Source organism: Schistocerca piceifrons, chromosome 7 (genome assembly GCF_021461385.2).
Source record: "Schistocerca piceifrons isolate TAMUIC-IGC-003096 chromosome 7, iqSchPice1.1, whole genome shotgun sequence".
NCBI lineage: Eukaryota > Metazoa > Arthropoda > Insecta > Orthoptera > Acrididae > Schistocerca > Schistocerca piceifrons.
Window position 1 is genome coordinate 89207737 of NC_060144.1, and position 14218 is coordinate 89221954.

General features: G+C 43.5%; 1 protein-coding gene across 1 annotated transcript in view; it reads left to right on the forward strand.

The window, feature by feature from the left end:
* The window catches only part of LOC124805283 (cytoplasmic dynein 1 intermediate chain-like), a 180216-nt gene that overhangs the window by 144452 nt on the left and 21546 nt on the right, over positions 1-14218 (forward strand). The window contains 2 exon segments of the mRNA XM_047265795.1: positions 1756-1765; positions 6988-7312. Of these exon segments, the coding sequence (XP_047121751.1) occupies positions 1756-1765; positions 6988-7312 (335 nt within the window).

Genomic DNA, 14218 nt, shown 5'->3' on the forward strand with positions numbered 1-14218 from the left:
ATGCATTCAGGCACTTCACAGTAATTATTAGTTTTATTTAGACATAATGAATGAAATAAGAAATTATCCTGGTCATTGTTCTACATATTGTCCCGCATACCAAGCATACTTGATCATTCGTAAAACATAGTGATAATAACTGATAATGTAAAAATGACTGAATTTTAGGAATGCTGCTCCACTGATAAACCTCATATGTCAAAGAGCTGTTGCAAATTATGTTGCCTGACAATTTCCTCATAATTGCATCCATTGTGCGGAACAATTCTTCAACAAGAGATTGAATCACATTACGTGTTGCAGGTGGAATCTGCATTATTTCAGCAGCCTTTCCATCACCCTCCTCAAAAACAGATTGTTGTTATTTCCAAGCCATAAGTACAGCAAAAGTAAAGAATTGTTTTCTGCAATTAGTCAGTTACATTTAATTTTTTTTTTTTTTTTTTTTTTTACCAAGCAGTCCTTTTACAATTTTGTGTCCTAATTTCCCTGAATGTCCTAAAGAAGATATAAAGATGGGGATACACTAATCCATTCCATTCATACATGGCACTGGTGCTATTGAATGAAAATGCATCACAGCGTTTATAGAGGCACAACTAACTGCTTTTTCCCCCCTTGAAAGATAAAGTACATTTTGCTTGCAGATCTTTCATGAAATCCCCCTGCAGGTTCATGGTTTAGAATAGGTTCGAAGTATTCCTGCCTGTCTTAAGAATATAAGGAGTCTCACATGTTTCGGCCTTTATGTGATGGTCCCCTGTTTGGTTTAACCTCCATCTTTCTCAATATTCTGAAGAAGGAACCAATTGGGATAGGGCGCCTTACATGGTGCATAGTGTCCATCGTGCATTGAGATCTTTAACGCACTTTCTCATCGTCGCATTGCAGTCTTGTTCATTCTCCATCTCTAGGGTTAGGACCCCTTCCTGGGTGCGTTTTTACACCATGCCCTATGCATTGTCACTTTCTGCACCGACGATGATCTGGACGTCTTAGCATCTCATATCCAGCACGGTAGCCAGTCTGTTGTGGTGGGGCCGCCATGTACCCTGTTGGTTGTAACCCCCTGACAACACAGGGATCGCTCTGCTGACGCCTGCGCCGTTAACTCCCCACGTATGCCATGGAGTAGATGCCCGTCTCCCTGGGGCATCGGGACTCCCGACGATTGCCAGCCTGACAGGTAGCCCTTGCTGAGGCTGGGTGGCACCCATGGGGAGGCCCCCCTGGTTGGAGTGGATGGCATCAGGGCGGATGACATGGCATGATACGTAGTACGTCATCTCTTGCTGGTGGTCGAACTCCAATGCTAAGAAATATGACCCCAAATCATTCCCCTCCCTGGCCACACATGGGAGGAACGCGAGGCTAAGGATGGCAGTAAAGCTTATTCACCCCGATACCTCGTATGTACGAGAGTTGATGGGGAATCTTTTATATCCATGAAGCCTCAGTTTTTTGTGGACCATTAGGAGGACAAGATAGGGGAGGTGAAGGGCTTGTCCAAAATGCGCTTTGGGTCAGTCTTGATAAAAACAGCATCCTCTGCCCAGTCATGGGCTTTACTTGCTTGTGCCAAGTTGGGGCATGTTTCTGTTACCATCACACCCCATAAGACCTAAAATATGGTCCAAGGTATTATATTCAACGAGAATCTTCTTTTGTAGTCTGATGATGAGCTGCACACCAATTTAGAGTGACGAGGTGTTCATTTCGCCTGGCATGTCCATCGGCGTGCGAGGGATAAATCAGGTTGTCGCCGGTGCCTTCATTTTGGCCTTTGAGGGTGACACATTGCCCAAGAAGGTCAAGGTGATGGTCTACCACTGTGACGTCAAGCCGTATATCCCTCCCCCCACATGGTGCTTTAAGTGCTGGAAGTTCGGCCATATGTGTTCCCACTGTTATTCCAGTGTCACGGGTCGAGATTGCAGACGTCCTTCACATCCCAATATCCCATGTGCCCCGCCTTCCATCTGTGTCAACTGCGGAGAACATCATTCCCCTTGCTCACCAGATTGCAGGATTTTACAGAAAGAGAGGAAAATCATGGAATATAAGACTGTGGACCGACGGACCTGCACAGAGGCTAAGAGGAAATTTGAGCACCTACATCCTGTGGCTATGACCTCCTCTCACGCCGCTGCTATGGGAACAGTTGTCGCCCATCTGTTCCTCACATTCCTGTTGCCTCTCAGAACCAGAAGACTACACCTGCCCCGTTGATGGTGGTGGGCACTTCCCTCCCTGTAGCTTCCACACGACCTACTTCGGGAGCAACACACCCCCCTCCCCCCCCCCCTCCCCCCCCCTCCCCCCCCCCCCCCCAACAAATCATCGGGGATATCAGTCTCCTCTTGCTAGGAGGGGGTCCCTTGGGTCACTCCCTTCCCAGGTTCCTTCTAGTAGGAAAGACAACACCCGCCAGTGGCCGAAGAGCTCAAAATCAGCTGGTCAGCTGGTCGTAGGGCTTCACGCTCATCCTCAATCCCACAGACTGAATCAGTGAAGCCCTCCCAGCAAGGGAAACCCAAGGAACGTCGAGAGAAATCCAAAACGAAGGTCCCCAACACCAAGGGAATTGTGGTGGCACCCACACCAGTGCTACCTTCAAACTCTGTGTCTGCGGATGAGGTGGAGATTCTGGCATCTGCTGAGGACGTAGATCTAGCAGGACCCTGAGACAAAATGGATACAGACTGCTCAGGCAAAAAGTCGGCGACAGCAGGAGACCTTGAGGCGTAAACTGCCTCACTGAATGTACCATGCCTTCTTAGTCTCATGATGACATCATCCTCCAGTGGAATCGCAGTGGTTTTTTCCACTGCCTGGCTGAGCTAAGGCAACTGGTTAAGCATTACACCTGCTTTCTGCATTTCCTAGCAATGCGGACCTCTGCCCTCCACGGCTATAAGGGATACCACAGAAACTGTAGTGACTATAATCAAGTGTAAGGTGGAGTTTGCTTGTGTGTCCTAAACTCAGTCTGTAGTGAAACTGTGCCCCTTCAAACCCCTCTTGAAGCTGTGGTTGTCAGAATAAGGACGACACAGGAAATAACTGTCTGCAATGTATATCTTCCTCCAGATGGTGCAGTATCCCTGAATGTATTGACTGCACTGATTGATCAACTCCCTAAACCTTTCCTACTTTTGGGAGATTTTTAACACCCATAACCCCTTGTAGGGTGGTACAGTGCTTATTCGCTGAGGCAGAGATGTCGAAACTGTACTGTCTCAGTTCAACCTCTGCCTCTTAAATACTGAAGCCACCACACTTTTCAGCATGGCTCATGATAGATACTCGGCCATTGATTTACCAATTTGCAGCCCAGGAACTCCCATACATCCACTGGAGAGCACATGATGACCTGTGCGGTAGTGACCACTTCCCATCTTCCTGTCGCTGCCCTGGCATTGGGGCCACAGACACCTGCCCAAATGGGCTTTAAACAAGGTGGACTGGGAAATTTTCACCACTGCTGCCGCTGTTGAATCTCTCCCATATGATAACATCAATGTGATGGTTGAGCAAGTGACTACAACAATCGTTTCTGTGGCAGAAAACATAATCCCTCTCTCTTTAGGGTGCCCCAAAGAAAGGCAGTCGCTCTCGGTTGCCAGAAGTTGCTGAAGCAGTTAAGGAGCGTCGGTGAGCTCTACAGTGGCAGAAGCGGCACCTCGTAGCATTTAATCGGCTCTGTGCCCGCGTTCATCAGCTTATCAAACAACGGAAGCAGGAGAGTTGGAGAGATATGTCTCAACCATTGGGTGCCACACATCACCTTCCCAAGTCTGGGTAAAGATCAAACATGTTTTCAGGTCCCAGATCCCAACTAGTGTTCCCCAGTGTTAACATAAATGGCGTGTTACGTAACGATGCAAACGTGATTGCCGAGCACTTTGCTGAGAACTATGACTATGCTCAAGCCTCTGTGTCAGAGAATGACCCCCCAGCCTTTTGCATTCTCAAACACCAGCTGGAAGGGAAAATACTCTCGTTCACTACACGCCACAGTGAATCCTATAATGCCCCATTTGCCAAGTAAAAGCTCCTCAGTGCCCTTGCACATTGCCCCGGACACTACTCCTGGGCCAGATTGAATCCCACAGTCAGATTAAACGTCTCTCGTCTGTCTACAAGCGACATCTTCTCGTCATCTCTCAACGTGATATGGTGAGATGGCGTGGCGTCTCCACCGCAATGGCGGGAGAACACCCTCATTCTGGTGCTCAAACCCAGTAAAAACCCACTTGATGTGGATAACTGTCGGCCCATCAGCCTCACCAATGTCCTTTGTAAGCTGTTGGAATGTATGGTGTGTTGGCGTTGGGTTGGGTTCCCTGGAGTCATGTGGCTACTGGCTCCATGTTAGGGCAGCTTCCACCAGGGTTGCTCTACCACTGATGATCTTGTGTCCCTCGAGTCTGCCATATGAAAAATCCTTTTCCAGACGCTAACACATGGTTGCCGTCTTCCCTGATTTATGAAAAGCATATAACACCCACCTGGGCAACATCATATCTTTGCCACATTATACGAGTGCGGTCTCTGAGGCCCACTCCCAATTTTTATTAAAATTCCCTGTTGCATCATACTTTCCATGTCCAAGTCGGTGCTTCCCATAGTTCCCCCCCCCCCCCCCCCCCCCGCCCCCCCCCCCCCCGCCCCCCCCCCTCCCCCCCCTTCTAGGAAAGTGGGAGTCCAGCACGGCTCTGTGTTGAGTGTGTGTCTATTTTTAGTGGCCATTAATGGTCTAGCAGCAGCTGTAGGGTCGTCCGTCTCACCTTCTCTGTATGTAGACAACTTCTGCATTTCATAATGCTCCACCAGTACTGGTGTTGCTGAGTGGCTCCTGCAGGGACCCATCCACAAGGTGCAGTCATGGGCTCTAGCCCACAGTTTCCATTTTGCAGCTGCAAAGTTGTGTGTTATGCACTTCTGTTGGTGTCATACCGTTCATTCGGAGCCAGAACTTCACCTTAATGATGATCCACTCACTGTAGTGGAGACATATCGATTCTTATGACTGGTTTTCGATAACCGATTGACTTGGTTTCCTCACCTTCGTGAGCTTAAGCGGAAGTGCCCTCCGCTCCCTGAATAACACCAGCTGGGATACAGATCACTCTATGCTGCTGCAGGTCTACAGAACCCTTGTTCAACCCACCTTGACTATGGGAATCTGGTTTATGGTTCGGCAGCACCCTCAGCATTGCGTTTACTTGACCCAGTGCACCCTCTGTGGCATTCGCCTTGCGACAGGAACTTTTAGGAAGTGTGTGGTGACCAGCGTCCTTGTGGAGGCTGGAGTCCCTCCATAGCAGGTTAGCCATGCACAACTGCCTGGCCAGTTATGTTGCACACGTTTGGAGTTCTCCTGCACATCCGAATCACTGTCTCCTTTTCCCACCCACGGCGGTTCATCTCCCACAATGGCGGCCCAGGTCAGGCCTTCCAGTTGCAGTTTGTGTCCGATCCCTTCTTTCTGAACTGGAGTCCTTGCCTTTACCACCTATACTTGAGATCCATTCACGTACACTTCAGTGGTGTACACCTAGGCCACAGTTTTGCCTGGAGCTTTCACATAGCCCCGCGGCTCTCCGCTGCCACTTCCTCTCAATTCTTGACATGTACTGAGGCCACGAAGTGGTTTACAGTGATGGATCAATGGCTGATACTCATGTCAGCTTTGCGGATGTCTGTGGAGGACATACTAAACAGCATTCTTTGCCTGATGACTGCAGTGTTTCCACTTCTGGGCTGGTGGCTAAATCTCATGCTCTTGAGCACTTCCATTCATGCCCTGGGGAGTAGTTTCTTCTGTGTACTGACTCCTTGAGCAGCCTACAAGCTATCGACCAGTGCTACCCTCGTCTTACATGGAGTCCATCTATGCCCTGGAATGGTCCAGTCGTTCAGTTGTGTTTGTCTTGACCCCAGGTCATGTTGGAATCCCAGGCCACAAACATGCCGACAAGCTGGCCTAACAGGCTACGTGGAAACTACTTATGGAGATTGGCTTCTCTGCAACTGACCTGCATTCAGTACTACGCCACAAGGTTTTGCGGCTTTGGGAGACAAAATTGTATAACCTCAGCATGCACAACTAACTGTGTGTCATTAAGGAGACTACAATTGTGTGGCAGTCCTCCATGCTGGCCTCTCGCAGGACTGTGCGGCGGTCTACCGGCTCTGCATTGGCCGTGCTTGGGTGACACATGGCTACCCCTGCACCGTGATAGCCCACCTCAGTGTTGGTGTGGCACCCGGTTGACAGTGGCCCACATCTTGGTGAGCTGTTTTTCTTTGGCTGCCCTGTGATGGACTCTTCAGTTACCAGACTTGTTTGCGATTTAATTTTAGCTGACAACGCCTCATTGGCTAATTTATTTTTATGTTTTATATGTGACGGTGGGTTTTTATTATTCTATATAAGTTTTAGTACATGTCCTTTGTCCCTTTGTGTTCTCCACTGTAATACTTTTAAGGTGGATGTTTTTGCTCTCTTGTTTTTACCCCCATCTACGTGTTTCTTGCTTCTCTCTGTGGTTTTCTTTTCCTGTTTTGTCCATGGTAGTGTTGATTGTCCTTATATCATTCTTCAGGTTCCTTCTTTCTCCTGTTATTGTGCTGTACATCTCCTTTCTTTTCCTTGTGTAATTATTTTACAAGGAACAAGGGACCAATGACCTCGCAGTTTGGTCCGTCCCCTCCCCCCCTCCACCCGTCCCCCCTCCTTTTAAACCATCCCCTCCTTCTTTCACGAAACCCAATTGATCAGTGTTATACACAGTAGTTGCAGAGATAATAGCAAGCTTCACCCTCACATCATTTGTGAATTTCTCTTTTAGTATTGCTTGTTAATGGTTCTCCTCTACATGAGCATGAGCATGACTTGCTTGCTATCATTTGACTGTAATGTAGTATGACATGAGACTGTAACTAAGGAGCAATGAATTTAAAAAACAAAATTCTTTTCAGCATGTCGCATGGCAGTAAGGCTGGAGTTACAGAGTCCTATGAGGGTCATCAAGGGCCTGTTACGGGAATCTCTACTCATTCAGTGCAAGGAGGCATAGACTTCTCACATCTCTTCCTGACCTCATCTTTTGACTGGACTGTCAAGTTATGGAGCCAGCAGGCAACAGAAGGCAAAGAAGGAAAGGACAGGAGACCATTGTACTCTTTTGAAGACAATGGTGATTATGTGTACGATGTTGCATGGTCACCTATCCATCCAGCATTGTTCGCTACTGCTGATGGTACTGGTCGGCTGGATCTTTGGAATCTCAATCAGGACACAGAGGTAACTTCAGTGCTTTCAGCTCTGAAAACAGTAAACTGTTCATACATCTTGCTGTTTGATACAGATCTACTGAGCTTAAAGCCTGTGTAATGATCCCACTAACAATGACCATTCTCATATGTAAGAAGAAACTCATAATGGAATAAAAATATCCCTAGGTTTGAGGCCACAAAAGCTAGAAACATTTTGATGTGGAGATTGATTCAGTATGATGGATTCAGTTTCATACTTTTATGTATCATGAGCTGGACATGAAAGGGGGCTGATGTAATCTGAATTTTGATACAGTGATATGGCAGTCTATGATATTCCATTGTCTCTGTTGGGTTTCGTGACTTACATCTTGGTGATAACTGAACTAATTCCACACATGACAGTGTGTCTCTCATGTTACTAAGTTCATTTCAGTTGATACATATTTTTAGTTCATCCAGTACTGATTGTAGAGGGAACGTAAACAGCTACTTTGGCAATTCACCCCTGCCCCCATCCACCCACACAATCCATTCATTTACTGAGAAGTCATCAACAGCAACAGTCAATGAGGAAGATGCTGTTCTCTACTCCGCTAAAACTGTTTGCATATTAAAACGAAGTCTGTAAACTTTCTTCAATGATATTGGGAAAACATTCATATCCATACTGTCCTTTTTATTCTCAATTAATGCAGGGTATTTTACAGTCTCCAGATGCAGACATTGTATCCGGTGTGAACATTTGTATCTGTTAATTTTCCCACCTTTTTGCTAAAATTTTGTGTGACAGAGAAACAACATAGTAAGTGGTGAAATTATATACTTCTCAACTATGGAATCGAAAGCTTGAAACATTCCTTTGTTTCTTCTCTGACCCAGGAAAGGAATTACTAACATAGTAGGAAAATGATTACCTCTTTCTTTTTATTGACCAGACATATAACTACTGTTCATTCCAAACAAGCATTGTACATATGTGACTTAGTGTCAGGAGACAATTAATGTGTGTGTAAGGTGGTAACCTATTTGTAGGTCGGGGTGAGGAAAGTGGTAACATGTAAGCAATACTCTGGAATTGGAGATCATAAATGGAGTGAATACAAAGCTAATGGTGTGGGTTACATACATTAAAAATCAAAGCATAGCTGTTACCTCAGTGCTGTAACAACTTCCTTTCTGCCATAGTTCTGCAAGTATGACAAGTCTAAGAACAGTAACACTGCAGTTTCTATATACTAGTCAAGTTGTTGTCTCTTACTGAAGTGTGCAAGAGTGTAAGGTTAATCATGAATTACTATGATCAGTTGTTGGGGTCAGATGGCCTTTAATGATACTGAATAACAATATTCACTGTAACCTTTCAGTGATTGTATTGGTATATAATAATCAAATGCCCTGTGATTGCATATGTAGCAGCAGTGATGCGAATCCTGGGTTATATTTGCAAATTTGTGTACTTGCTCTCCATTCTACACTAGTATAGCCTTCGTGTTTCCAAAAATGGATGCAGATGAGTTTCCAGTCAATAGGCAGGAACAGAGACTTGACACTTCAGACGTGAGAGCTGAGTCACCGAACCTAATGGCATGATGACTTCAGAGATGTCATAGGACCTGTTGGCAAGTTTAAAGTGAGTTAATAGAGCTCACTTCTGATCACTACTCTGGAACACATGGAGAAATTTCAAACAAAATTCGTATGAATGTGATTTGTCTCAAAAATAAGGAATCAGGAAAAAACATATTATTCTGTAAGATAGCATTCCACATTCTAGATAGGTAGGTGCACAGGAGAATTGAGAAAAAGGAGCAACGTAGTTGAAGTTACATATAGTGGGAATTAATGAAGATCGTTTGAAATTACAGTGGGGATTAGTGAACTCTGGTGGCTGGAAGAACAGGAATGAATGGTGAGATACGGTGTAGGGTCAGGTCAATACAGGGTTACCAAAACAAAATCAAATAGGCATAATACAGGAGTAGATCTAATAATGAAAAAGTGAATGGGCCTGTGAGAGAACTTCTATGAATAGTGTAGTGCACACATCTTAGTATTGAAGGTAGAGGAAGCCAACCCCCCGCCCCCCCCCTCCCCCCCCCCCCCCCCCAGTATTACAAGTTTATATGCCTACTAACTGTGCAGATGATGAGGATATTGAAAGAATGTTGACAAGATAAAAGGAACTCTTAAAGTAGTAAAGAGAGATGAAAATTTAGTTTTCATTGTGGCTAGAATTCAACAGTAGGGAAAGAACAAAAAGGAAAAATAGTAGGACGTCATGCACGGGGAAGAGAAATGAAAGAAGCAGGCACCAGGGGCCAAACCGCACAATAACCCTGAAAGAGTGGTTCGGTGTGGGGCGGCAGAGGGGTGAAGTGGACTGCAGTAGTCGTCATGGGGTTGTGGACCACTGCGGCTGCGGCAGGAATGGAGCCTCTCCATTGTTCCTAGGCCCCCGGTTAACATACAATACAATACAGTATGTACGTAGTTCAGGGAGGCAGTATAGAAGTTCGTAGCTGTCCTCATTTACGTGTATTGTGTTATAATTTAGAAGCTAATATAAGAAGGTGAATTGATCTCACTTCTTGATTATGTGGAAGAGTGAATGATAATGAGAAGGTAATTGTCAACACCTTTATCTGCAGTTTGTAAGGAGGCAAAGTCTGAGCCAAGGCATACGGATTCAGGTTACAGACTGGTGGGACCCTGATTAATAATATGTAAAGGCAACCAAATATTCAGTAAACAACATTCATTATATGTAAAATGAGTGTTCAGCCCAAGCCAACCTGATACACTTCAATGGGAATGCTGAAAGATGGAAAGAAAATGTAGAGGGTCTGTATGAGCAAAACAAATGGGAAGACAATATCATAGGGAAAAAAAGGAAGTAAATGAATATCAGATGGGAGGTAAGATACTGCAAGAATAATTTACATGTGTCAAAAATGTAATTATTTCTGTATCAAAAAGAGAGATGCCAATAATGTTAATATTATTAAATCATCAGTTTAATATGTGATAGCTGTGGAATTCTAAGAAGAATTAAGTACAGAAGAATGGAAAAACTTGTAGAAGTTATCTTGGGTTCTAGAGATGAGAGGAGTGCACTAGGCCATCCTGACCCTACAACTTATCTCAGAACTGGCGTGTTCACCAATCTGTGAGTATGAGCTCACTCACACTCACACCACAGCAGTGAGGGACCTACCAGCTCACAGCAACTAACGGTGGGGAGGGAGGGGGGCTGGAAGCGTGGGAAGAATCAGAAGGACGTAGGCAGCTGTTGTCAGTGAGTCTATTCAGTGTTAATTCTTCATAGATGTATCACTTCATGCGGGCTTTAAGACTATTGCATTGATTATAAATGACGATGAAATGAAATGTACATTTCTTTCAATTGATGACGTGAGGAATGTGGTGCAGCTAAGTATGAAGCCTGGCATTTCTTACAATCAATGCAGACTTAAGTCAGTTTTGTTTTTAGCCAAAGTTTAGATGGCCATTACTTGTATTTTGTGACTATTTTAATCACACATTAAAAATTGAAATACTGCGTGTCAGTTAATACTGCTTATTTTGATTTTCACTAAAGCATCGATGTCTGGTGCCACTTCTTGAGCACTACTAATGTGAAGATAAGTTTTTAAATTGAAGTCTGTCATTGTAGTAAAAAATTGCTCAAACTTATTACTGTAGCTAGACATCGTACTCTAACAAGTTGTAAATTTATGTTGGTGTGTCTGACCGTCACTTCGAAGTTACTAACCTGGCCCTTATGCTGCTTTTCATCAATGCGCGTGTGCATTTCCTTTTCTGATTAAGGCTTTGGTCAAAAGCTAAAGTGTAAGTGTCTTTCCGTTGTGCCTCTCTGCAACGTAACATATCAACCTTACAGTAAGTAGCAATCTGATGATATTCCAACATGGAGTTCCCATTGTTAAATTTTACTTTAATTGTGTATTTGAATGTTATGTTTTGTTAGTAACTTACACACTGTAGGGCTTGCAGCATAATATATGTCAGAGTATGAATTTTATATTAAAACTGATGACAGTTAGCTGCTGAAGGGTTTATTGATTCTGTGCTGCAGGCCTATTTTGGCATTAGTGGCCTTGTGTAGTACAACTTACCATTAATATGAGCGATACTGATACTTCCTACTTCATGGTAGGTTAGAAGATGTTTGACAGTTTTACTTAATGTCTTGTACAACAAAGCAGGTGGATCCTTTCCATCTGTTGTGTTCTTCTTCCCCTCCCCCAATATATTCAGTATGATCTTGTATATAGAGTGTGCACAATACCTAACTTTATTATTTGTTACATTATTTTGTTTACTTATAACCCATTAACGTGGCTTTTTACCAGGAAACTGTGCTAATTACAAAATAACACTAATTTAAAACTTTGTTACCGTTGTTCATTTGTAAACACTAATCTAAACCGTCGTTACCATTGATAATGTTGAAAGCTGAAGAAGTGAATTAAAATTTGTGCTGCAGCTGAGACTCGAACCCGGATCTTCTTGCTTACTAGGCAGATACGGTGGCCATTACACCACCATAGCATTATGGTCAACATAGCTGCACGAACTACCCAAGTCAAATACCCTCCGCAACACAAACTCCAATTCACATCTCCCCTTATATTGCCACTATTACCAGGGCTCTCCGACACTGGAATAGCACCCCAGCATTGGACGTAATGGGGAAGTGCTGTACTACATGTGATCGTATAGATCTTAAATTAAATTTTCCCTGCCGGCCGCTGTGGCCGAGCAGTTCTAGGCACTTCAGTCTGGAACCGTGTGACCGCTATGATCGCAGGTTCGAATCCTGCCTCCGGCATGGATGTTTGTGATGTCCTTAGGTTAGTTAGGTTTAAGTAGTTCTTAAGTTCTAGGGGACTGAAGACCTCATATGTTAAGTCCCATGGAGCTCAGATCCATTTGAGCCATTTTTTAAATTTTCCCTGAGACATTTAAGTCTCTAATTTATCTATGATAACATTCATTTGTAAAGATATATTTGATTACTAACTTTCTGATGAAGTAGATAAACCGTAGCAGTTATACAGCTAATATTAGCAAGATTTGTGCTCATTTGGTTTCACAGTAATTAATGTCCTTAGTTAACACATTATTAGTGGAATAGAATTCAACATTTACGCGAACCAAACAACATAATTTAATAGAGATTATTGTTCTATCTAAAAGTCCTTGATGAGAGGAATCTTACTGTACTATTAATTTACTCAGAAACATAAATTACCACTTTTACATCTATATCTACATCTATACTGTACAAACCAGTATGAGGTGCATGGCAGAGGGTATGTTCCATTGTACCAGTTACCTGCTCCATTCATGTATGAAGTGGGGGAAGAATGATTGTTTGAATGCCTCTGTGTGTGTGTGTGTGTGTGTGTGTGTGTGTGTGTGTGTGTGTGTGTGTGTGTACGCCGCGCACGTGCAGTAATTATTCTAGTCTTATCCTCATGATCCCTGTGTGAGCAATGTGTAGGAGTTGTTGTATATCCCTAACGTAATCATTTAAAGCATGTTCTTGAAGAATTGTTAATAGACTTTCTTGGCATAGTTTATGTATGTCTTCAAGATCTGCCATTTCAATACCTTCAGTATCTCTGACAATCTCCCCTGAATTAAACAAACCTGTGACCGTTTGTGCTGCCTTTCTCTGTATACGTTCAATATCCCCTGTTAGTCCTAACTGGTATGGGCCCCACACATTTGAGCAATATTCCAGGAGTGGGTCACTCGAGTGATTTGTAAGCAATCTCTTTAGTAGACTGATTACACTTCCCCAGTATTCTACCAACAAACTGGAGTCTACCACCTGCTTCACCCACGTCCAAACCTATGTGATCATTCAATTTCATATCTCTACAAATTGTTACACCTAGGTATTTGTATGAGTTGGCCGATTCCAACAGTGACTCATTGATATTATAGTTGTCATAGGATAGTACATTTTTTCATTTTTTGAAGTGCACAGTTTTACATTTCTGAACATTTAGAGTGAGTTGCCAATCTTTGCAACATGTTGAAATCTTATCAAGATCTGACTGAATATTTATGCAGCTTCTCTCAGATAGTACTTCATTATAGGTAACTTCATCTGCAAAAAGCCTGATTTTACTGTTAATATTAAATCTTTAATTCTAATTGGTATAAACATAGTAAACAGCAATAGCTAACTTTACATGCAAATATTGCAAACTTACAAAAGAGGCAGGGTGGAAACCATTATTAGTCAAGCTGCAGAAGGTTATGGTAAAACCATGTTGTTGTTGTAGTTGTGGTCTTCAGTCCTGAGACTGGTTTGATGCAGCTCTCCATGCTACTCTATCCTGTGCAAGCTTCATCATCTCCCAGTACCTACTGCAGCCTACATCCTTCTGAATCTGCTTATTGTATTCATCTCTTGGTCTCCCTCTACGATTTTTACCCTCCATGCTGCCCTCCAACACTAAATTGGTGATCCCTCGATGCCTCAGAACACGTCCTACCAACCGATCCCTTCTTCTAGTCAAGTTGTGCCACAGACTCCTCCCCAATTCTAATCAATACCTCTACATTAGTTATATGATCTACCCATCTAATCTTCAGCATTCTTCTGTAGCACCACATTTCGAAAGCTTCTATTCTCTTCTTGTCCAAACTATTTATCGTCCATGTTTCACTTCCATACATGGCTACACTCCATACAAATACTTTCAGAAACAACTTCCTGACACTTAAATCTATACTCTATGTTAACAAATTTTTCTTCTTCAGAAATGCTTTCCTTGCCATTGCCAGTCTACATTTTATATCCTCTCTACTTCGACCATCAGTTATTTAACTCCCTAAATAGCAAAACTCGTTTACAACTTTAAGTGTCTCATTTCGTAATCTAATTCCCTCA